The 23157-nt window shown below is 44.4% G+C and overlaps 1 protein-coding gene across 1 annotated transcript; it reads right to left on the bottom strand.

The window, feature by feature from the left end:
• Positions 1 to 10176: 10176 nt before the first annotated feature.
• On the bottom strand, positions 10177 to 22866 carry SMIM13 (small integral membrane protein 13). Its single transcript, XM_055799773.1, has 2 exons — positions 22390 to 22866; positions 10177 to 13834 (listed from the first exon to the last, which is right to left on the bottom strand). The coding sequence occupies exons 1-2, from the start codon at positions 22463 to 22465 to the stop codon at positions 13641 to 13643; spliced, it is 270 nt and encodes an 89-aa protein (XP_055655748.1). The 5' UTR covers positions 22466 to 22866; the 3' UTR covers positions 10177 to 13640.
• Between the last annotated feature and the right edge of the window lie 291 nt (positions 22867 to 23157).

Here is a 23157-nt window from a genome sequence, read left to right as displayed (position 1 = left end):
CTCACAGGAGTTCGCCTTGCTGCTATGGACCTCTCCATGAGCCCCCTGCGCCCCTACCCAGGGCAAAGCCCAGCACCTGAGGAGCGCTGCTGCAGGCACCATGGACTGGGCACACGCACCACCTCCCCGCCGGGGCTTGCCTTCCCTCTGCTGCACGCCGAGAGACACAGCGTCTTTTTCTGTACAAGCCACAAGTCGATACATCAGGCTGACTACAGAAAAAAAACAGAACGGGGGAGCACGAAGTATCAGGTCTCCAGGAGATATACAAAGCTCATCGCATCTGCAACGCACGGCCTCGGCATTGCTGCACAAGCCGCCGCCTCCGCAGGCAGTCGGCTCCCAGGAGGTTACACATACCATAAGCCCAAACAAAAATCACGATTCCCTGGGTCCACACACGCTTGCACCCACGGGGTATCAGCTTCTGTCAGCCAAGGGAAGGATGTAAAAATCTTGCTACTGGGTCGGGGGGTTGTCCCCTGAAATCAGAGGGATTTTTCTTTTTCTCCTTCCCTGTAATTTCCCTTAATTACAGGAAAAAATGATTAGAGCTCTTTCTTTGATGCAAAGCTGCAGGAAACCAAATCCAAGAGGCCCTTGGTAGCTTCCTACCCAACGAGCTTTATCTCACACAACACTGCAGGCAGGGCTACCCAAACTGCTGCAAACCAGGAAGGCACAATAAGTGTCCCTGAAGCATCTGCTATTTATATGAAGGCAGACTTAAGTGTGGTTAAATGAAGGTTACAGTGAAGGACAAGTAGTGAAGGACAAAAGCTGAAAGAAGAGAGCCAAGAGAAAGGAGAAAAAAAAGAAAAAAAAAAAAGAAAAAAAAGAAAAAAAGAAAAAAAGAAAAAAAAGAAAAAAAAGAAAAAAAAGAAAAAAAAGAAAAAAGAAAAAAAGAAAAAAGAAAAAAAAGAAAAAAAGAAAAAAGAAAAAAAGAAAAAAAAAAAGAAAAAAAGAAAAAAAGAAAAAAAAGAAAAAAAGAAAAAAAAGAAAAAAAAGAAAAAAGCTTGCTCTGGCTTTAGATTGTCTTACAAAAAGGAATCAAAAGTATATAAAAACTTTTTGTGCATGCAGAAGGCTCCAGGGCATTCCCTGTGCAGTGATTCAAGTCTGCCTTTATTCCCAGTGAGGTTCAAAGAGAAAAAACTACAAGGGTGAGTGGCCACAAACACAAAAAAGGAAAAAAAAACCCCATGGACTTTTACTGTTTTTTCTACCCTGTGTTTTGTTTTTATGAAGGATGGAAGGAGCAGCCCACCCGAAAGCCTTTTATCTCAGGTGATTTAAGCTAGAAACAGGTACCTGTAATTAACTTGCATTCCAGAAGGGGAGAAGTTAACTTACTTGGCTTTTCTTCATGCTGCATTTCAAAGAGAAATTATTTTTTGATAAATGAGAATGAGCATGTGCACTCTGCAGCGCCTGACCTGCAGTTATTTTCAGGCCTCACGGCTCAAGACGTTGCTCTCCGTTTTCCACGCACAGATTTACTTAAGGAGCGAGCACAGCCCTGCTGGCAACTTACACCACTTCCATAGGAAGCGCTACGACGACCAAAAGGACGTTCCTCGAGCAGGGCTGTGCTGCACTGGACACCTCATTCCCCTGCGTACACAGGCAGAAGGTGGATGCGGGATCCAGCGCTTCCATCCCAGAGCAGTGGCAGGTGGAGCTGCCTCTGCACAGCGCGAAGGTGGGCACTTGTCTGTCACACCGTGGGCAGCACACAGAACCACCAGCTCCACCCAAGGAGTAAAGCTGCTGAAGGCCCGGAGATACACAAATGAGGAAGCCTCTTTCTCACTCCCTCCTTTCTTCTCCATGGGGATAGTGATGCTCAGAAGTGCCCCAGTTTGGATTAGCCCATCTCTGCTCCCGGTTCAAGACAACCCAGATGCGATTCATCTCACCTACCTGAAGACATTTGCATGTGAGATACCATCAGGGTCCTCATTAAACTGATTAGAGACCAAGCCATATGTTTAAATCTACTTTAGGATGAGATAAACCCTCGCCGGACTCCAATGATTAGGTCTCCTTAGGTCTTCAAGGGTGGCCGAGAGAAGTAGTTCGGCAGCAAATGACCACATCACAGGCTCCTGAATTTTGAGGGTGATGGATCCTTCCCACAGACCCCGTATCTTCTTCTTGAAACTTGGTGTGGCCATGTACACAGTTCAAGCCACAACCTGAACACCAGAACCCCTCAGGATACCAGCCTGGAGCTGGTATCGGGACCGGCAAATCGCTGGTCCCGAGGGTCCAACGAGTGGGAGCAGCCCTGGAGCCTGAGGCTGCAAACATCACAACCCACATCCGAGCTAATCCCCCCAGCCCAGCCACCTCCCCCACGCGCAGGCAGCCTCCGGGGGTTGGGATCAGACCTGACCAAAGTCCCATCAGCCAAAACGTGCTCTGTGCCAGATGGGGAAAAGCTGGGCACACAGGTAGCTCACACCCCCGCGCCTCCGCTCTCCCGGCAGCTTTCTTGCCAGCTCTGGGCTCATGGCAGCACAGAGCCCAGGTGGTCATGGAGGGCTTGTCAGAGCTCCCAGCTCCCACCCTGAAGGCATTCCCGGGCTGGGCTGCTCTTCCTCGTACTGGGCCCGAGAAACACAGGGGTCAGGACAGGAGAATCCATCAGGTTAGGGTCACAGGGAGAGTTCTTTAGGTGATGTTTAGCTCCCCTTCAATAAGCAGTCCTGCATGCCTCCCTGCCTTGCTGGAAAAAAGTATTTGAAACTGTGATTACACATTTTCAGGGGGAGCATGTGCCAGATGTGGAGCTAAGCGGCTGCACATCTGGAGCAGCTGTCCTTGGCACGGGATGGGCTGAATCACCAAGAAAGACTAAAGGAGCTTCATGCAAGCAAACAGCATTTAATTTTGAAGTCTGGGTTTCAAAATGAGTTTCTGACAAAGTAAGCTTGCTTTTTGTTTGCTTTTTGTTTGGTTTTGGGTTTGGGTTTTTTTTTTTTTTTTTACAAGTTAGAACTGTTTTGTGAAAGTTCTTTTCCATTTACTCTGACTGCTTCTCCACTACCAGCACATATGCCTCATCCCATTTCTGTGCGTTTTTTGCTCATATGGGGACAAGGATGACACAACTGCAAGTAATATTTACCGTACGCAGTAAGCGCACACATCCAGCTGAATGAGCTTTCACTTCTACAGTGTTTGCACGTTTTTGCTTTTCTCTTCATAATATTTGGGAACAAACCTTCAAAGAGCTTATTCTCGATGCTTTATCTAATGACACAAGCAAAGCCCTGTATCAGCAAGGAACTGCCTGTGCAATGAACTGCAGGGGCAGCTGGCAGCACAGGAATAAACAGCCAGGTATTTGGGCTCTGTAATTAACAGTTAACCACACAGGGAAGCATCAAGAGACTCACAAGCTGCTCCTGTACCACAAACCGACAATACTACTATTAGAGGAAACAAAAGCACCTACGTGGAGGCCAACGTAAGATACCAGACCATCACCACGCAACCCAGACTCCTTCAGGTGATGAGTTTTCCAGCAAATTAACCTGCCTTAGGCTGTGCTAGCATAGGGGGAAATTCCACAACCCATGCATTTCATACAAAACCATTACATCCCAGCAGCTACTTGTCATAGGGGCTCTGCTACAGATAAATTTTTTCTGCTCCAAGTCCCATAATAGGGCAGTGGCACAGGAGCCTGTGGCATCTCTTCCATAGCAAACCAAAATCTGTGGAGCAACCCATCCACAAGGAATAACTTTGGCAGAAAATGCTAACCTTTGCTTCCAGGCAAGGCAGCAGAGAATAAAATCTCCATGCCCTTTCGAACATAGCTCCATTTCCCATCCTTAAAAAAAAAAACAAAAAAAAAACCCAAAAAAACCCAACCTCAAAAAAACCCTCCCAATCAGGTAGAAAATTGAAATACAGTGTTTTCTACCTGGATGCATCCATAGCCTCCCAGGAGGAAACTGTACGACAAGCAGCCAGGCAAGCAGTTCAGCAGACTCCCCTTCCTCAGCAATGCTTCTTTTCTACAGACACAAAAATAAAGACACAAGCCCTATGCACAGAAAGTCACAGCTGCAGCCCCATCACCAGCTGAGATGCATCTATTTTTAAAGCCCATCCCATGCACACAGCAGCAAGTCCTCCAGGCTTGGTTTGCCTGTAGCCCTTACACTTCAGGTAAAGAATGCAAAAAAATAAAATAAAAAAAAAAAAAAGGCTTTCTATACCCTACCTTTTGCACAAGTGGGAACTAAGTAGCTTTTCACAGCTTCCTTACACAGGTGAAATCAACTGCACAGGGGGTGGGACAGTCTTGTACCTGCTGACTGCAGCACAAAGCCCAAAAGCAGAGCCTGGCTCTGATCCCTGCTGGTCCTGTTCAGCACGCGGAGCATCCCAGGCCACGGGTGGGCAGGAAAGGCTGCGATCTCCCACGGACTGTACCGAATGCTGGTTTCTTGCCTATCACTTTAGCAGTGAACACAAGAGCTATCTGTAAAACAAAGGCTTTTTTTTAATTATTCATTCTGGACTTTGGAGATTTCCTTAGCTGAGGGGACGTGCGTGTGTGCGTGATATGCCGCTGGTTTTTGTTCTCTGAGCATCTCTAACTATCAGCCTGCCAACCTTTTGAGAAGGTAAGGACGGCCCTGTTGGCTTGGGCCCTGGTGCACACAGCCCTGTATTCTGTTTCTGACAGGGGCAGATGGGTATTTCGGGGTAAAGCCACAAACCTGGCTCTCCCTAGTGCTTGCAATCGTTGGACCAGGCAAGTTAGGAAATACAGCTCTGCCTATACCACCCATCATCCTATGAACTTGGGATGCGGATGGAAGTCTCCATCAGCCTGTATCTGCAGGTTCACAACCGCATCTTCCTGACACCCTGTGGCAGCAGGTTGCAGGCTTTTGTTACCTACTGTAGGATGTACGTTTCTTTATCTCCCTGTGGGACATCTCAAGAAACCCAGTGCTGCAGCTACCACTGCAGTACTTGGCGTTCCTAGAAAAAACACCGCTCCTGTCATGTACCTGTACCTCGAGACAGTGTGCTCGGGTTGTTGTGTCCTCTTCTCAGAGCAGGAAGCCCACACTGAACCCCACCAGCCCCACGCTCTCTTCTTGTCCACACACTTTCTTCCCTTCCCTAGAACAGGTTCATCCCGCTGTCCCTCACAATCACTTTCGAAGCATCTTCCAGTCCTGGTGAGCGTTGATGACAAGCACATCTCACCTAACATGAACTGAGAGGAAGGGTCTTGGAGATGGGAGAAAATCCAGCATGATTGTTGTCTTCCCTGGTGTGATGGATGGATCCTGGCTAGTCAGCCTCAGGGTGGAGTTCAGACAAGAAAAAACCAGAAGCCACATCTGGTTTAGGACTTAAATACACACATGCCAGAGGCAGGCTTCAGCTGTTCCTCCTGCTGGATGCAGGGCAGAGGCTTCTTCCTCCTGCTCAAGCCCCCACGGGGTGGGCAGGCAGCCACAGCTGCAGTGGCCCAGCGTGTGGGCAAGCAAGTCCTCTCCAGAGGTGGTCCCATGCCCCAGCAGTGCTCCTGCTGCCCATGGAGCTGCCTGCTGCCAGGCAGAGCAGCGGCGTAAGAGCCAGTGTCACTCTCAGCCCTGCTAGGTGATTACACACAGCCCCATTTCTAGGCCCAATGTATTCATTCCCAGTTTTGAGCCAGACGGTCTCGCCAGGCACTAGGGATCATCCCATTACCACCAGGGCAGCAGCCCCCCAGAGCCAAACAGTGGACGAAGGGCTCCTCGGGCACGTACCCACACAGCTGGAACAAGCCTCGTTTCCCTGGCAAGTCATACAGGCTGAGAAAAGAATTAATTATTTTTTTTTAAACGCCAGCAGCTCTCTAAGTGTAAATGTTAGATTTGCTAACGGGGACGAGCTGTTACTCTTAAGTAATAAATGAGGGGCTCAATAAAGGGAAAACAGGTTTCTCCAAAGCCACAAAGTGCTTAACCACAGAGATCCAGCGGCAGGGTGACCCAGCCCCCACTGTACCTCTATCTCATTGCTCTGCTCAAGGGTTTGGGGCTTTAACGCAAAGAAAACGGGACACAGGCTCTCTGTCCCCAAGTCTAATATTCATATTATTAGTATTACATTAATAATGTTATACTTGTACTATTAATATTAGACTACTATTGGTCTAATATGAATATTAGACTTGGGGAGAAGATTTTTAAAGCGAGCCGATCACGAGCCCCTGTTTTACCCGCTCGGTAACCAGCAGCACAAAGACCAGCTCTGGTGGGGTGGCATTTCACCTGACATCTCTGCAGTGAAACTGAGAAGCCAGGGCCAGTTGTGATTTCGTTTTGAAGAGATCTTGACAGCAGGCAGCTTGTCCTTGGATTAGCCTAGGGGGAAAATCCCAGGACACCAACCCACTCCTTCAGCTGCCCTTCACAGTGCTGCACTATGTTTGTAACCCTGGAATCCAAAGATGTGCCGCTGTGATGTGTTTTGGGGTGTTTTGTTGGTTTTTTTTCTTTAAGCACGGTGTGAGGTAAGAAAAGCAGATCACTCCTGGCACTTTTGAGATTTCTCTTTGTGGGGCTGATAATTTTGGAGGTAGCTTTCCTTTACAAAGCAAAACCCGGTGTTCCTGCTGTGCCACAGAACAATGCACAAGTCCCACGAGACACAGGACTCCAAGCCTTTTGGGCACGAAGCATACAGCTGAACAAACCCCTGCAAGGAGCTGAGCTGCCCCTCTACTTCCCAGCCCCGGTAAACACTGGGAATTACTAAAACCAGAAAAAACCATGAAGGAGCTCAAGGGATCGGACCTGATGGATGCTCAACGTTTTTCCTGCGAGGTGGCCCTCTACCCGCAAAGCTGGATGGCCCGTGCCATCTAGTGGTGAGTAGCCAGCCCCAAAGCTCCCTTTCTACCAGCTCGGGTACTAAAAGCCTCCAGGGTTTCAGACTGGACCTGCACTGGGAGTAATCCACCTGTTGAAGCAGCCAGTCCAGGGATTGGCACTTTCTTCTATCCACACTCGCTCCAGGATCCAGGAGAAACGTGAAGACATCCTGGAAGTGAGCACAAGGAAAAGGAAAACCGTCCGCCCCTCAGTATATGAATCCTTTGGAAAGCGTAAAAACTAAGGCTGCAACAAATGTCATTGCTAGTACTTAAATGTCGCAGTTGTTAAATACGTGAGAACGAAGGGGCTAGCACAGAAAGTCTGTAGAAGACCTGCAACTCAGAGCCACCAAGTGCAATTCCCAGCTCCCTACCTTCTGCCTTGGCATGGCCCCTCCGCTGGTCTGCAGGGAGGCCGAGCATCTCCCCACGTGGCCGGAGTGCCCCCACCCGGCTGGCACCAGTGGTCCATCAGACCAGTTCTGTTCCTGGAAGGACAAAGGCCAAGTTGTGCCAGGATCAGAAGTCACAGCAGATACGGTGCCATCCAGCCACAAAACCGAGCAGGCTTTTGGGGGTTATCAGCACTGGAGAAGGCACTGAGCGCTGCAGACCTGGCGTGCCCGAGCTAACCGTGTCACCTCCTAGAGCCGCCTCTCTGTGCCTTGCAGACACCAGCACCCTGCACCAAGCTCAGCCCTCTCACATCCCCAGACAGCGCCTCCTGTTTCTTCTAGGAAGTCCTCAAAGCAGGATCTTACAGAACTTGAGGGTAGCAACCCTTTGCATTCTTAAGAAGCTGAAATCACTCATGTTGGAAACAACCAGTGTGCAAAAGACACGTTGATGCGCTCTACCATGGCAAGGATGTTGCTTGACATCTTTAAACACAGAAAGGCTAGCAGCTCATGAGCTGGCATTGAAGGGCTGATTTGAGATACAGGAACTGCAATTAACTCAAAGCAAGAAGTTCTCAGGAGGACAGAAGGCTCCTGATTAGGTCCTTAATCAAGGAGCAGGGCACTGCACTAGGAAGTTCAAGACTGACTAGAATAAAAATTCAGCGTCAACGGAGCCCCAGCAGTTCAACCTAGCACACTGTGGGAGCGAAACTTGCTTCAAGCCAGAGCTAGCGTTACTTCTGAACACACAGATTTGCTGACAGGCTTTCACCTCCCCATACAAGATGTTAAAATACTCTAGGACAGAGGAAATTGATATGACATACAGCAAGCAATCCTCTGCAGCAGTTCAGAGGGCAACACAAGTGACACACACCTTGGCAAGAGTTTCATTTCAAAACTCTGCAGTCATCTGCACAGAAGGTTGGAAGCTTTAACAGCGTGGAAGTCAGTCACATGAATTGTACAGCACACACAGGCCCAGCTGCGAGGGATCCACAGCCAAGAACCTCTCAGGCCACAGCTCCCCGGCAAGGGATACCTTCTTCTGACCCTTCTGCATTCAAAGTACACTGCTAGCATTTCAGGATGAGTCCTTGTGGCAGTACACACAAAGTATGCCAGCAGAGGGAGGTACACCACCGACGGTGCACGAGCAACACTTTGACAATAACCCCAAAATGACCAGTTATGGCCCCATCCTATCCTCCCCTGGATATTATGGTCTCTCTGCTACCAAAGCTAAAGGAACATTTGTGTTACCCATTTCCCATTGCTGAAGCTGAAAAGAAATTAATAGAAATGCAGGAATATAAAGGCCAAGCTGTATTTTGTCTCAGTGTCCCCATTTGTAAAAACCAGGATGTTAGTCTCTGTCCGAGTTCTACTGATGGGAGATCTCACGCCTTTGAGAGACTTCACCCCCAGATTTCCATAGCTGCAACTCCTCCAAAGGTAGCTGCACCCCAAGAACTCCCAGACACTGGCACCGCTTAGCCCTTCTGTTCGCTCCATGATGCTGCTCCGTCCACCCACAGGTTCATCTTGCCATTCCTTCTGCCCGAAGCAGAGTGCCGCTTCGCTACACGTCAACAAAAGTCCTAGACCAGATGCAAACCCTTCTCACAGGCGGTCCATGAAGCAGCGTGGAACAGCCTCCACCCTACCCAGCTTTCAGAGATGACGCTTTGCTGACTACAGAACACCCACTGGGGGAACAGAGATACTGGGGGATCAGAGCTTCTGATCTACATGAAGAATACAGCTGATGTACATCTTAAAGGTTTAACATAAAATCCAGCATGTTCACGCCGCCAACTTCCAACTTAATCCCACATCTAAAAAAAAATAATAAAATTCATAGAAATATTACCCAAGCAATATGAAACACTGCTTGTGTTTTACAAAGATAGCGTATTTTAATCGTGTAGGATCAAGGCCCCAGGAGATACCTGACAACACACAAGTGCCACGGGGAAGGAGCAGAATCGGTTAAAACAGCCCTTGGTGGAACTTTGGGCAGAGCAGAGCTGTACAATGGCACTTGTATAATTCTACTGGAACAGACCACGAAGCGTTCCCTTCAGATCGGTACCAAAGCAGAAAAAGCAAACGTGTTTTACAGGGATCTGACCCCAGTAGCCCATCATCAACTGTTCCCACTTACATTAGCCCACCCAAACACACAAGCCCATGTACAACTCAAAACTTTTTGAGGTGATAAGACCCAAGTGCTTGAGTTACAACATGCCATGGCCGTCTACTGTACTCTATTAGTAGCCTGTTTCTACAGATGAGACAAGCAGGACAACAGCAAAACAGCTCAGCCTCTCAAGATTAAAGATTTTATCTTTGTTTTCTTCAAATTTTACTTCTAATACCTTATTAGTCAACAAAAGAACCCAGGATTCAATTTATGCATTTTACTTAAGAGAAGCAATCAAGGATGAAGCGTGTTCTCATTACTTTCTCCTGTACATCTTCATTTCCAAAAGAAATATTTCCTACTTTATCAACATACTTACTTTTAGAAAAACTAAGAAGTCTACAACCAACCTTAAAAGTATGAAGAATAAAGGAGGGTGGTTTGATTTTTGTTGGGTTTGTTGTTTGTTTGGGGTTGTTGTTTTTTTTTAATTGCTAAAACAAAATGACAACTTTCAAGAAAAAGGCAGGAAAGCCACCTTTAGTAACAACTGCTGTGAAAGATATACACTAACCCGCCCTTTTAATATTACAGTCATCTGTAGGTATTACACCAGCGAGAACATGACTTTCGACAAGTCTTTTGCAGTGCTGCACACTCAAACAAGAAGTCTTATTCTGCAGGCAAAATCCCAAAGTCAGTCAGAAAACCACTTGGGTTGGATATTCATATCAAGTCTGGTTACTTTATTTTTCATCTGTGCAGTCAGTTAAAAGAACAGTTAACGATGAAAACAGACAACCACAGAAGCTTTGAGTACAGTATCGTAACACTGAAGCGAATGACCACATTGAACACATTCTTTATGCTGGTCATTTCCAAACAAAACAAGTACATACACAGGTCTAGTTCAGTGTAAAACCTGATATTAAGCAGCAAGTTGCTCACAAATTGCAGCGCAGTATATGGCATTTACTGCAAATAGCTACAGCAGCAGTGCTTAGTGGATGAACTGCATAGAATTAGCCTCATGGGCAAATGTTAAAACACCACAATAATAACCTTAGTGGCTCCCTAACAGGTCTGAATTATGCAATCCAGCATGAACAAAACTCAAATTTTAGCAATAGCTTTTGTATTTTTTCAACCAGTCTATGCTGTCTGTTCCAGCCTTCATTGCAGTAACCGTTTTCAATTAGCTGTCACATACAACATTGGTAATTACTGCTTATTCAAAGTTACACAGCCCCTGCAACAAAGGTGATATGACTATATTTCAAACAAGAACCCAAAATACATTCAAGATAATGGCTGCAACAATAAGGCAATAAACAGTTTTAAAAACAGATCCTACTAAACAAAACCAGACCAACCGTGTAACCTGCTGCCTCCATAAGGTTTCAGACTTGAATGCGTCAATTCAAAGTTAAGTGCTTACCCACCAGCAACATTTCAGAAATACATCAGTAAAAATATTCAAAGACGTGAGTATATCGGACTGCCAGCAATCACAACCCAGGTCTTATCACAAGTTACGCTTTCACACACATAGCTTTGCTTTTACAGTTTTGCATGAAGTGCCCTGTACAAAGATTTTACTACAGATTCCTTTAGGAAAAATTACATATTAACAGAAGACATCAGCATTCCAAAATTCTTCCAAACCACATAATAGAAACCCTTTGGCCTGCTACTAATAAGATCATCGAAGTTACACACTAGGCAGACAGCATTATTATTGGCAGCTATGTCACAGCAACATCGAAAAAATAGTGCCAGCTGTTTAAAAACAAAAAAACAGACTGAAAATAACCTGGAGGAGTGAAATGTACACCTACATACAGCAAGGAAGGGAGAAAGAAGTTGTTTGGCTAAAGCAGATGAGCTACCCAGAGGTTCCATGTCCATCTTATTGCATATTTGATCAGTGTCAGCATTCAAACCCGCGTGGATTTTTCCTTCATAATCTTGCTCCAGTCTTGATTCTTGCACCTTTAGAGCTACCCTGACTAGCTATGTATATTGCTATAACTTCACATTTCTTCAACAGCTACTAAAAGCAGAGACTGAGTCAACTGTTACTTATCTCAGCCTGGGATACTACAAGCATCAGGCTTTTGCCATCTTTGTGCACTAAAGTCTAGGTAAAAAGTGAAGTGCAGTGGAGTGTCAATATCCTATGTCAGTACAAAAAAAAGTATCTTTATTTGCAAGCCTATATTAGCAAAGCTCAAGACAAAGATACTGAAGATGCTTCTTAAGCAAAACGTACCAGTACTTGGTCAGCACTACTAAACTGGAAGTCTCATCATGTGAGAAGACATACAGACATGAGAATATTGTGACATTAAGTTGTGCAAGGCAAACTGAAAGCAGCAGGGAATAGAATCCGATTGCTTTTGCTCCGTTTGAATAAATAGGAGTTTTACTAATAAAAAAAAAAAAAGTCATCCTTAGGCATTCCCTTACCAGCAGACAGGATTAGAGAAAGGAGACAATCAGTATTTCTACATGTGTTTAAAGGATATGTGCATAGCACTGCCTAATCATGCTTGAAAATGTAACCCTGTAATACAAAGCATGCTTATATATACATGCTAGTAAACAAAACAAAGACTTTTAGACTCCAAAGGAAGGTTAGGGCCAACCTTACATATTTTAATACTGAAACATCCCAATTATTTTATAATGTGAATGCTCTTGTTAGCTTTTGAACAGTATTCACAGATGACAAATTAAAACATAAAGGCACTAGAAGAGTGCTCTTTTCCCAGATGTAGGCCTACTTGAAGGAAAAGCTAAATGCTGCTGCTTTTAGCTGTATAATTGAACCAAACCACAAGTTTGGAAGTTGTAGGTTTAACCTTCTTAACAGCTGAGAGTATAACACCAGTTTTGTAGTCCTGATAAGTTTATATACAGGGAACAGTGATCCAGACACCACCACATATCCAAGCTTTGAGAGAAAACTGGAGCTGTTCATGACAAGACCTGTTAGTAGTTCTCTCTCACACACACACCCCAGAGGTGGTACATGCATGTTCCTCCTCTTTCCAAAGACCTTGTGCATCAATCTTCAGAGCTGCTAGATAAACAGAAGTGGAGCTCTGCATTCTGAAGTGCCATGTCAAAATAGCTGTATAGCTCATTCTCAAAGAAAACAGGAGCAACTGCTTATTACCAGTAAAAATCAGGAAGTCCTCCACCGAACATGAGGTACCAAATTCATTGCTGTAACACTACCAAAGTGTTACAGTGATGCCTACCAAACCGGTCAGAATGCCTTAACTGGTTCCAGGACAGAAGTTACATGGAGTACCATATACCTGATGTAAAGGTGTATAAAGTGAACTAGAGAAGTGTTTAGTATCCAAAAACCAACGATGACACTTCAGAATACTAAACAATAACCCAGGCACCTTCCCCTCTCCAACACGAGTTGGACTTAAGAGTAAAACGTTAAGGAAAAACATACAGAAACCTAGCAGGACTGTTTAACCTGTAACCCTTCTCATACCAAAACCAAGAAAACAGGTCTTACCACCTGATTCCTTTTTTGCCGTCTTTTTTTTTTTTTAAAAGGAGATAATAAACACCTCCAAGTCATGTGTACCTAATATTGATTTTTCATATTCTGCTTATACTTTTTATATATAGAAGAACATAACTAAAATCTCACTTTAGAGTATTTCTAAAGCGGGATGATCTTGCAACCATTTTTCAAGTTCACATGCATTCTTAAGGTTGAAGGAAAAATATATATTCATATATAGCTAAGCAAATAAAACTCAATTTCATTATATGCTGTTACAGTGCTGTAAAGAGAAAATAATTTAGAAAACATTTCAAGTCTGAAATGCTTACTATGTTCAGACTAACACGAAGGCTAAGCCTATGGTGCAGGACCTGTTTTTAATCTGCGTGCAGAGACAGGAGCTACAGCAGCTCAGCATTTTTCTGATGGAGTTTTCTCTTCACCCGTCCTTTCTCCCAGCACTTTTGCACAGCTTGCTGCTGAAGCCCTCCCTGAACCTCTACTGAAGTAGCATACATTGGTAGTTCAGAACTAAAGGTCCACAGGCATTAATATTACCTCTTAAGTCAGTTTTTCAGTAAGACCAAACCACTGAACAACACAGTGCAGAGGTGCTTAATCATTCATAGTTACTCAGAAGTTCAATGGAGTACTTTAAGTTGTGTCTTCTGTAGGTGCCCTTCGCTGTCGAGCGGATTTCTGTCTACCTCTCTGAGGCGAGGGTGGAGTTTCCTGTTCAGCTTCAGCCTCCGAGGGCTCGTTGTCTCCCTGTTGGGACCCCGTATCACCTATCAATTCTCGCAGGAATTTGAATTTAGACAAAAACAATTGCCAAACCACGTACCAGCCTGCAGGAGAAAGAAAAAAGGTACTGCTTAGTTACTTCACGCAAATTCATAGTCAGCTCTCAGGCAAAGTACACCAGAAAAAGTGAGAAAAAAAATATATGATTAGCTCTCATCCTTTAATTGCCAACTCTCAACCCTAATACCCCTCCACAACACACCCACTCCTTTCTGCAGTCCTGTAAAACCAATTTGTCTCAATAAAGTTCGTCCTCATCCTGAAAGAAACGCTGAAGCACCAGGCAAGGACCTACACATCCTGAACTGTATCGCCACAGCAAGCAGTAGGTGGGTCCTCACCATTGCACAGATAAGGAGAAAGGGAATTTCAAACAAGGACTCAGGATTCATTACACGAGCACTGTAAAAAGGCAGTACTGGCTTCTACCCTCACTCAGCAAACACATCATTCTGGAAATCACATTTTAAAAGCTGCATTATATAATCACTATCAAGTACACTTGTGGAGATGTTTAAATTAATACCAAGTTTTATGATAAATTCTATTTTAAACTGCACAAGGTCTTCCTTATGTTCACTAAAAGGCCGCATCACCCAAATTCAAGGTGTTCCCTCTCTATACCCAAATCCCATTAAATTAAAATTAGCATTCTCTGGTAAATTTAGGTTCTGCTCCACTGCTAACGCTCTAGGTCCCAGAACTATGCAAGTAAGAAGTTGAGATGGTCACATTTCTAGAATATCTCTTGAAAAATATTTAAGATCCAGTTCCTCCTCTCTCTTGTACAAGTGCTTCTGTAACAGGCAAGGAACTTAGAGGTAGATATATCTAAAAAAACAAAGCCTTGCTTTTCAAAGGTCTGCCTTACCTAAGCATTGAGGTCAAGGGTGACTGGAGTTTTATTCACCGGAGAACTAGTGATAGCCCCTTCCCACTAGCTAACCAGTCAAGTTTCATCATCCATAGAAGAGGAATGTAACTTCTCTGTGAAACACAGGTAGTATAAAATTTAAACAGCTATTTGAAAATATATGCTAAATAAATAAAATATAAGCATCATCTGCAACACCAAAAAGTCATCTATCTTGCATAGAACTATGAATTAATACTCCTATTCTCTGTTCAGAAGGTCTTGCTAGCTATTTAAGCCTATACTGATGACCTAAGCAAATATTAAGAGGCCTATTTTACAGAGCTAGGCAAACCCCTCCTCCCAATTACACAGCTGTCAGCAGAAACAGACTTACAAGTGTGGACAACAGAGACGTATTAGGGAAGGGGAAGAAAGACTAATACGTGACACTTGTGTAACCATGGCACCACTATTTTTCTTCCTCTTCTGTAATCAGTCACACCAATATGAGCAGGCCATTGCTTAGGAGGAAAGAAGATCCCATCCTTCCCCTCCCTCCTAGAATACTTTTCACTTCCTGCAGACTTTCGATTTCCGTAACTTCGCTGCTGCTGAGGAAAGTTGGAAGAAAGCTTTTATATGACAACCTTTTACGATCTAAATTACTTCCTAAAGCCTACACCGAGTACTTCCTTTTCCATCAATACCTAAACCTTTAAATGACTTGTGATTAAATCGTATCTGATGTCCCACAAACGCATTAAATCCCCCTGCACCTAGAAAAAAAAAAAACCTCAGTGGCAGATGTCTGGTTTTAGCATCTTTTTTCTTTAAGATCTAGAAGGAAAAACTGAAGTAGCAGCTTTCTGAAAGTTGTTTCCATTGAGGAACATTTCAGGTCTTTGGGACCTTCAATGCTGGGTACCTTCTGAAGACCATAAATCAATCCATTCTTCTCATGGATCTAAACACCATTAGAAATACCATGCTCATTTCTAGTCCACATGGGAAAGAAAACACATAAAATATTCCAAGTGAATATAGGTCACTTGCAAGAAAGCGAGACCTAAGCAGAATATTACAAGCTATTTAAAAGTTTCTTCAACTCACCGATTTGTTGACAAGAGACAAAATTTGAGACGCTAGACTCAGAAGTGCATGAAAAGCATGCAGTACACTCTACTAAATCCACCTAAGCATATGCACATGTGGGGAAACTCTCAGACACAATTTTTTTCAGGGGGGTTGCATCTGTCTTTTTGCTAGGGTTGTTTAAAATCTTAACATCTGCAAAGTTAATTACTGTGAATCAGACATTACTTCCAGAGAACGCTACAGGCGGAGGTAGGGAAGAGCAGCAGCCAAAAATATTTAACGTATTTGGTATAAATAAATACTCCATTGAGAAGTATTTTAACTTAGGCTAGACAAAGCAGACCACATGCTTCCTCTATCATTACAAACAGGCCACTTAACACACAGAATTATTGGGAGGGGAATAATAAAGAACACTTACAGTTCATTCCCAGACACTCTCAAGAAAAGCGTTACTTTTATTCTATGTTTGGTTTTGGTTAGATCACAATGGTCTGAGTATCTAAAATACCAAGTACCATAAACAGACTTTAGAGCTCTTCAGCTGAAGACTACAAGACAGTGTAAACAATCTGCCAACAAGACTGGTTGTAGTCAACAAACCACCAGATCAATGATAATAGCCAAGTGAAACCAACCACAATGCAATGCATTGAAAAGAAAATTACAACAGGCTTAGCCAGTAACAGTGGGAGGGTAACCAAGCCCGAAAACTAGAGTTTCAAGACCTCACCAGATCACCCAGCCTGTACCAAAGACATTTACATATAAGGTAATCACAGGAGAAAGATTTCTTTCTTTCAGTTGCTCTAGTTACAGTGCCAGCTTGAACAGAAAGTTCAAAAAACAAAATCCCCACAACAAACACGCTTGGCTGAATCAAGACTGCCTCTTCAGCTGAGACTCCCTGTCGCATCACTGTCACTACACAAGTAAGAATTTCCTTGGAAATAACGAGATTACTAAAGAACAAGTTATTCTGGGTAACAGAAACTCTCTCCAGCAACAATACCAACTAGACACACCATTAAAAAAAAACACACACACACAAAGCCTGGAGGCAGATTCACAGTACTGAGTTACTTCTGAATCAGAAGGCAATGCATTTTCTATTAGTTTCTCAACCTCTTAAGAACATCGCAGAATGTTAACACCTGACATCATGCCATGCTTTAAAATTACATTAACAGTGTATTTTTTAAAAAGAAAATAATTGCAATGTAATTTAAAATACACAAAAAAGGAAAATGGGCATTTCCATGCATTCTTGCCTTTATGAGCTCAGTCTAGCTTTGCAGCTCTTTTGCTGTAGAGCTCTTACTGGAGCCATAAATGACACCACTGGTTTGCATCTCAAATGCTTCCACTTTGTTCAGTTAAGTCACTCTCAAAGAAGCCCTATTGGTTTAACTTCACCACACACAAAGTATTTGTGTTTATTCAGTCTTCCAGTGCTTGCTTTATTGTTTTTAGCCATTTGATTTACCTTTTCAAATCATCCTTAGCTTGATTGAACCTGTGGATGTCAAACAGCACACCCACAACACACCTTCAGCAAACAAGAAGCGATGACATGCAGACTATAATATTTCAATGTTTAATGTCCAAAGAAGTTGCCTCTCAGAGAAGTAAGCCAGATCCAACACTACATCATCATAATGCAAAACAGGGGCTCCTGCTCTTGGTGTAGCAGGCACCGAAATCCAGAGCGAGCCAGGAAATCCTGCCTACCAAAACCAGATGGTATTTTGCATGCAGGAAAAATAGCAGTCCTCAGCCTTGCAGAGTTCAGTACTCACTAAAAGCTAGGAGCCACTGTCTCACTTCAAATGCCACAGCCAGGTGCTAAAGATACTTAAGCCACACTTGGCACTGTGCCATCAGTATGTCAACCCCTCTTATGAATTGTGATGCAATGTGTTTGTGAAGATGGGACCGCGAGTCAAAGCCTCTTTTCCTGACTCACAGATGTACGTAACATCTATGCAGTATCAGGATGTTAACAGATTTTATGATTTGACTACGCTTTATTAAAGCTACCTTTTCTGTTCCTTCCCACACCAGCTCTTAGATCTTTATAAAGGGAAAAAGAAACAAAACGATCCGACTACAATGTTACTTCCCCTCAAAAGGTGAGGGGTACAAGTGTCAGGTCCATGTATTTCATTCAGCTTATACTGGCTTGTACACAAAAAGCTAAGGGAGGGTCTTTTTACTGGAGCGCATTTTCCTTTTCCATCTGAATCGGGAAGAGCAAACAAAACAAAAAAAAATGGTGCCAATATGGAGTGCTGGGGTAAAGCAAACTGAATTCTCTTATGTCAAATACAAATTAAGCCAAGAAAGGAAGGAAGGAGATGCAGAAATGGCACAAGACAGAGTCCGAAGATCTGACTTCTATTTCTGACCCTACTATGGACTTTCTGTGCAGTCTTGCAAGATCATTTTACCTCTGTATCCATAATGATTTGAAAATAGAATGCTATTACTCCAGCACATTAAGATTAATTTAGAACTGGGGTACCCCCAAGATGAATGTTGCCTGTATTCAAATGCTGAAGCATCCACCACAGAAAATCTTAAGCAGCTATAGCTGAAAAAGAAAGGGAGCCCTGAGCTCTAGATGCTAACCTGAGATTTGTTCTACTCTGAGCAGTGTTAGATGTCTTCTGTGACCATGGACAAGTCACTTCAATGCTGCGCCATTTTTAAGATGTAGAACATATACTGCCCTAGTGGACAGCTTTGCTATGGAGATCAGACTGAAAGAAGCACACACTACTCTGACACTGGAGTAATAGAAGACATCAGGTGACACAGTCCTTGGCTCTGCACAGCTCCTTAAACCTGGTCTCATTTAATGCAACACTCAGCCACACGCTGCTTGCTGACATCACAAGGAAACATGCTCTTCTGATATCTCATTTCTAACAGTTTCAAAATTCAACTTCAAATTAAAGGCTATTTTCTCTTTATTGCAGATCTAATGGAACATGACTTACCTCATCTTTTCAAGTATACAATATGTTTATAAACAGTTTTGTAACTAACACATTAAGTTATTCGGGCAGAATTTAGGGCTCAGATGTTTTCCCATCTGCAACTGAATTCAGACCTGTGAAGCAAACCACACATTTGTGTCAGCACTTTGAGTTACATGATTTTTCTTTTAAGGTCATGTCTCTCAAACCACATCTCATTAGCCTCTCTTGCCAAATGAGATGAATGCTTCCATCTGTTCCACTGAAGGCATTTCTGCAATTTCACATGGCTCCATGCGTTACTATATTGGGAAAAATAAAACACACTGAAGCAAGCAGTACTAGAGTTCACCTTTACTAGTATTTTATCTTATTCTATAAGCTTGGCTGTGCCAGAGTTTCTCACATCAACAGAGGAACATGGAATATACAAAAGCAGCAATGAGACCACCAGAGAGAAACCAGAGAAAGGAAATCAGAAAAGGTGGGAATAAAGAAAGTGGAAGCAAGTTACCTTAGTCACACTTTTTAAAAAAGCAACTGAAAAATTGCTATGTTTAAAGTCCCTGAATGGTTTCTATGTCAGATGTGATCGGTTTACAAATAGAGATGTTGCTAACTGCAAGCCTTCCATGCTTCCTAACAAACTGAGATTAACATTGAAAGTAGCAGTTGCAAGCATCCAGAAATGTTTAAACAAAAATAAACGAGGTTATTTATTTGAAGTACTTTTATAGACATAAATGCCTAATTCAGGCATACACATTTATATCAGCCAGTTTCACAGCCATACAAAAAGCAACTCCTGATAGTTTGTGCTTTGAATTTTATCTTTTCACTTTAGAAAAAATGATAAAATGAATGTTTTCCTCCATTATTTCATTTTTGAGAGTATTTATCACATCATGTCTGTGACAAGCAGCATAAGTCCACGTGATCCTAGAATGTTTCCTGGATATTAAGTCTATTGTTCTCTGCAAGCATTCACACCCTGAGTCCTTTTATAAGCCACTCAAAATCCAAGTTACAGCTCTTTACGCTCCTGTTTCATTACCTCTCACCAGATGGCTGTAAATTATTCTTATCTCATCAAGCTTACTCAAGGTTGTATCCAGCCATTCTTGTGTCAGGTTTGTCCATTAATTAATGTGTATGTCTCACTAGCTGGCATTTACCATCATACCTAGCACCCTGTCTCCCTGGGAGTCACAGGCTGCAAACACTAGGGACCTGTCAGTAAGAAGGTGTGTAAGAAACTGCCCATCACTGGCACAGAGAAACAATTACACTGGAAATAGCTTGTGCTCAGGTTTTTTCTAGTAGTGATCTTGACACTGGTTTTCATTAATATTTTCCATTAATAATCATGGCACAAGAACTAGAAGTGTACCAATATTAATGAATGCTGTATGATGGCAAAAAATAACTACAAATACTGTAAATCATTATCAAGTCCTATTGGGTCACTTCTAACAGGGTAACAGTTCAATTCCCCCCCCCAAAAAACAATGAACATGTCACAGATTTCAAAAGTACTGAACACAGGAAGCTGACTTTTTGTAATTTGAAAAGGTGACCTTTAGCAAACATTTTATAAGCTCTGATACTGATGAAATTGAAGTATAATGAAGGATTCAAAGCATTCATTGAATCCAAGTTGAACGTACAATAGAGAACTCCAAACAGCTACATATTTATAAGCCACTTAAAAATAATTTATTAATTACTTTTGCTGTCTTTAAGCAAGAAAGCACTTAGAGAGATGTTTAAGTTAGCAAGAGCCCTTAGTATTTCAATTCCATTTGTCACATACAGCAAAAGCTGGAAGGCACAGAGAAAATTTCCAATTTTGAATGGCATGATGCAAAATCATTCTAATCTTTCAGCATGACAGTAAGGAAAGATCTCATATGCATAATAAAAACTTTACTAAAGTACCACATTTCACCTTCTAAAGATGAAGTGGCCACACAACATACAACAAGCATACAGAAATTTGACCAAGTGACTTAGGTCACTGCTTAGCCTGTAAAAATAGACAGTACAGGACCCAGGAAAAGAGCACAAGACCAGGGAAAGTATACAAGTATATACCCTTGCAGTCCCAGTTATCTGTATTGCAGAAGTTTCCTCATCTGAGTGTTAGTACTGTGGCTTAAAGATGTTGACCTTTCTTCCATAAACTTTAAATGATAAAGAGTTTCAGCATCCAAAATACTATTTTGTTCATGAGCTTTACACAAAGGAGGAATAAATTGAAAAGAATTTTGTTTTAAGCTTGTTGATCAACTTTATGTACTCCAGTTCCTCTAGAATGATGAAATTTCACAACCGTTCCCAGTTCACCTTTTTCATTCTACTCTGTTATAAAACCATCACCCTTCCTCCAGTCATCTGTTTTCCAGGCTAAACACATCTAACCCATTTAGAGTTTCTTCTCTCTTTTTGAAAAGAAATTAGGACTTTGTTTCAAATAAAGGTAATACACTTTAACAAGAAAATACACTGTTTGTGACACATGCACATGGTAGATTCCTGGAGCAATATAATGACATTTTCCATTTTATTTTAAACTTCTAATGTTTGATTTGCCTAGTTGCTTTCTACAAAGCATTAAACAGATATTTTGGAGAAATGCTTGCAATTATACTTCAGCTATTCTAATCCTTTCTTTGGGATACTAACAGCTCAGTTTGAAGCCATTGTATTTCCCCACATAGGTCATGCATGCATACATTTCACACTTCTGATGTGCATTACTCCATACATGTTACTACTGGATTTCACCTCCCATTTTACTATCCAGTCCCCTGATATTGCAAAATCTTTTCAGAATGCTTTGCTGTTTTGTATTATTACATTAGTATTTTATGTCAGCTGACTCTTCACTTTGCTCCCCTGGTTTTCAAAAATCACTTACAAATCCACTTGGCATTTGTTCCTTTCTCACAAGCCTTTAACCAGAAGCTATGGCAGTTTGAGTTTGGTGGTGGTGGTGTTTTTCAGGGTGTTTTTCTAGAGTTCAGCGTATTGACCACAACATCCACACACACACTACACTGCTGATTCCCTCCAAGAACTCCAACAGACCTGCAACTCCTGCCTCCCATTGAAATAACCCTTCTCTCTGCATTGAAAAAAATAAGGAAAAAAGGCAAGTCAGGGATCCACATAAGAAAAAAACCTCTTCAGAGCTGCCCTCTATCTTTTCTGGCAAACAGACATCAAAAGCTGAGGGATAGCAGCAGGAAGTTTACTTCTTCCATTCACTGGCATTTCAGACCGACGTACAAACTGCAGAGTCTGTTCAGTAAAAAAGCTATCAGCTTCAGATTAGTCACCGAATTAAGCTCTGGAAGCATTTCAAGGCTCAAAATTATGTGGAAACAAAGAGAAGGGGGCGCTGCGAAGCGCACCCGCTCCCCCACACGCCAGGCACGCTGCCCTTTCATTTCCTTCAGTCAATCTGAGCACAGGAACCATCGGGGGGTTGGGGGGGGGAAAGCTGGTGGGGGATGGGGGGATATCGGGGGGAGGGGATGGGGGGATATGGGGGGGAGGGGATGGGGGTCGAAAGGGGTCGGACACCGGCACTACGCACCGCCGCGAGGCTTGCCCTCCCGCACCCCCCCCCGTCCCCCCGCCGAGGCGGGCGGGCGGGACTCACCGCACAGCATGAAGAGCAGCACGCAGGCCAGGGTGGCCACGATCACCAGCAAGGTCAGCCCGATGCTCTGCCACATGGCGCCGGCCGCCTCCCCCCCGCCGGCGGCGGCGGCAGCGGGGGCCCCTCCTGGAAGACGCCTCCCCGCCGCGGCAGCCGCTCGGCCGGGCCGGGCCGAACCCTACCGGCGGCCGTCAGGGCCCGCTCAGCCCCGCGGGAGGGGCGCCAGCGGCGGTCGGGGCCCGGCCGGCCCCTCCGCGGGTCACCCCGCGCCCGGCCGCCTCAGGCACCGCGGGGCTGAGGTAAGGGCCCGCCGGCGGCTACGGGGAGGAGGCCGCGGCTCAGCATCGCTGCCCCCGAGGAAGGCAGGGGCAGCTCCGCGGCCCAGCGGGGAGGGCGAGGGGAGCTGGGAGGACCCGGGCTGAGCCGGCAGCGGCACCAGCCCCCCCCCCTCTGCTCCCGCCGCTTCACAGCCCAGCGTAGCCAGCGGCGGCCGAGAGCCGGGGCGGGCCCCCGGGCGCGGCGGCGTGACGCCGGACGGCGCGCGGTGCATGCCGGGAGTTGTAGTTCGCCTTCCCCCGCCCCGCGGCCGGAGCGGGCGGGCGCCACCTGCCAACGGGAACAACAAATCCCGGCGTGCCCCGCGCCGGCCCCGGCGGCGCCAAACGGCCGGGGGCAGCTGTGACCCCTCGCGCGGGAGTGTGGCGCCCCCGCCCCGGGGGAGGCTGAGGGGGGCTGAGCCCCGCGAGCGGCTCGGCTGGCCCCGCAGCG

This window comes from Falco peregrinus, chromosome 3, assembly GCF_023634155.1.
Source record: "Falco peregrinus isolate bFalPer1 chromosome 3, bFalPer1.pri, whole genome shotgun sequence".
Taxonomy (NCBI): Eukaryota; Metazoa; Chordata; class Aves; order Falconiformes; family Falconidae; genus Falco; species Falco peregrinus.
This window is presented reverse-complemented; position numbering and strand designations above follow the sequence as displayed.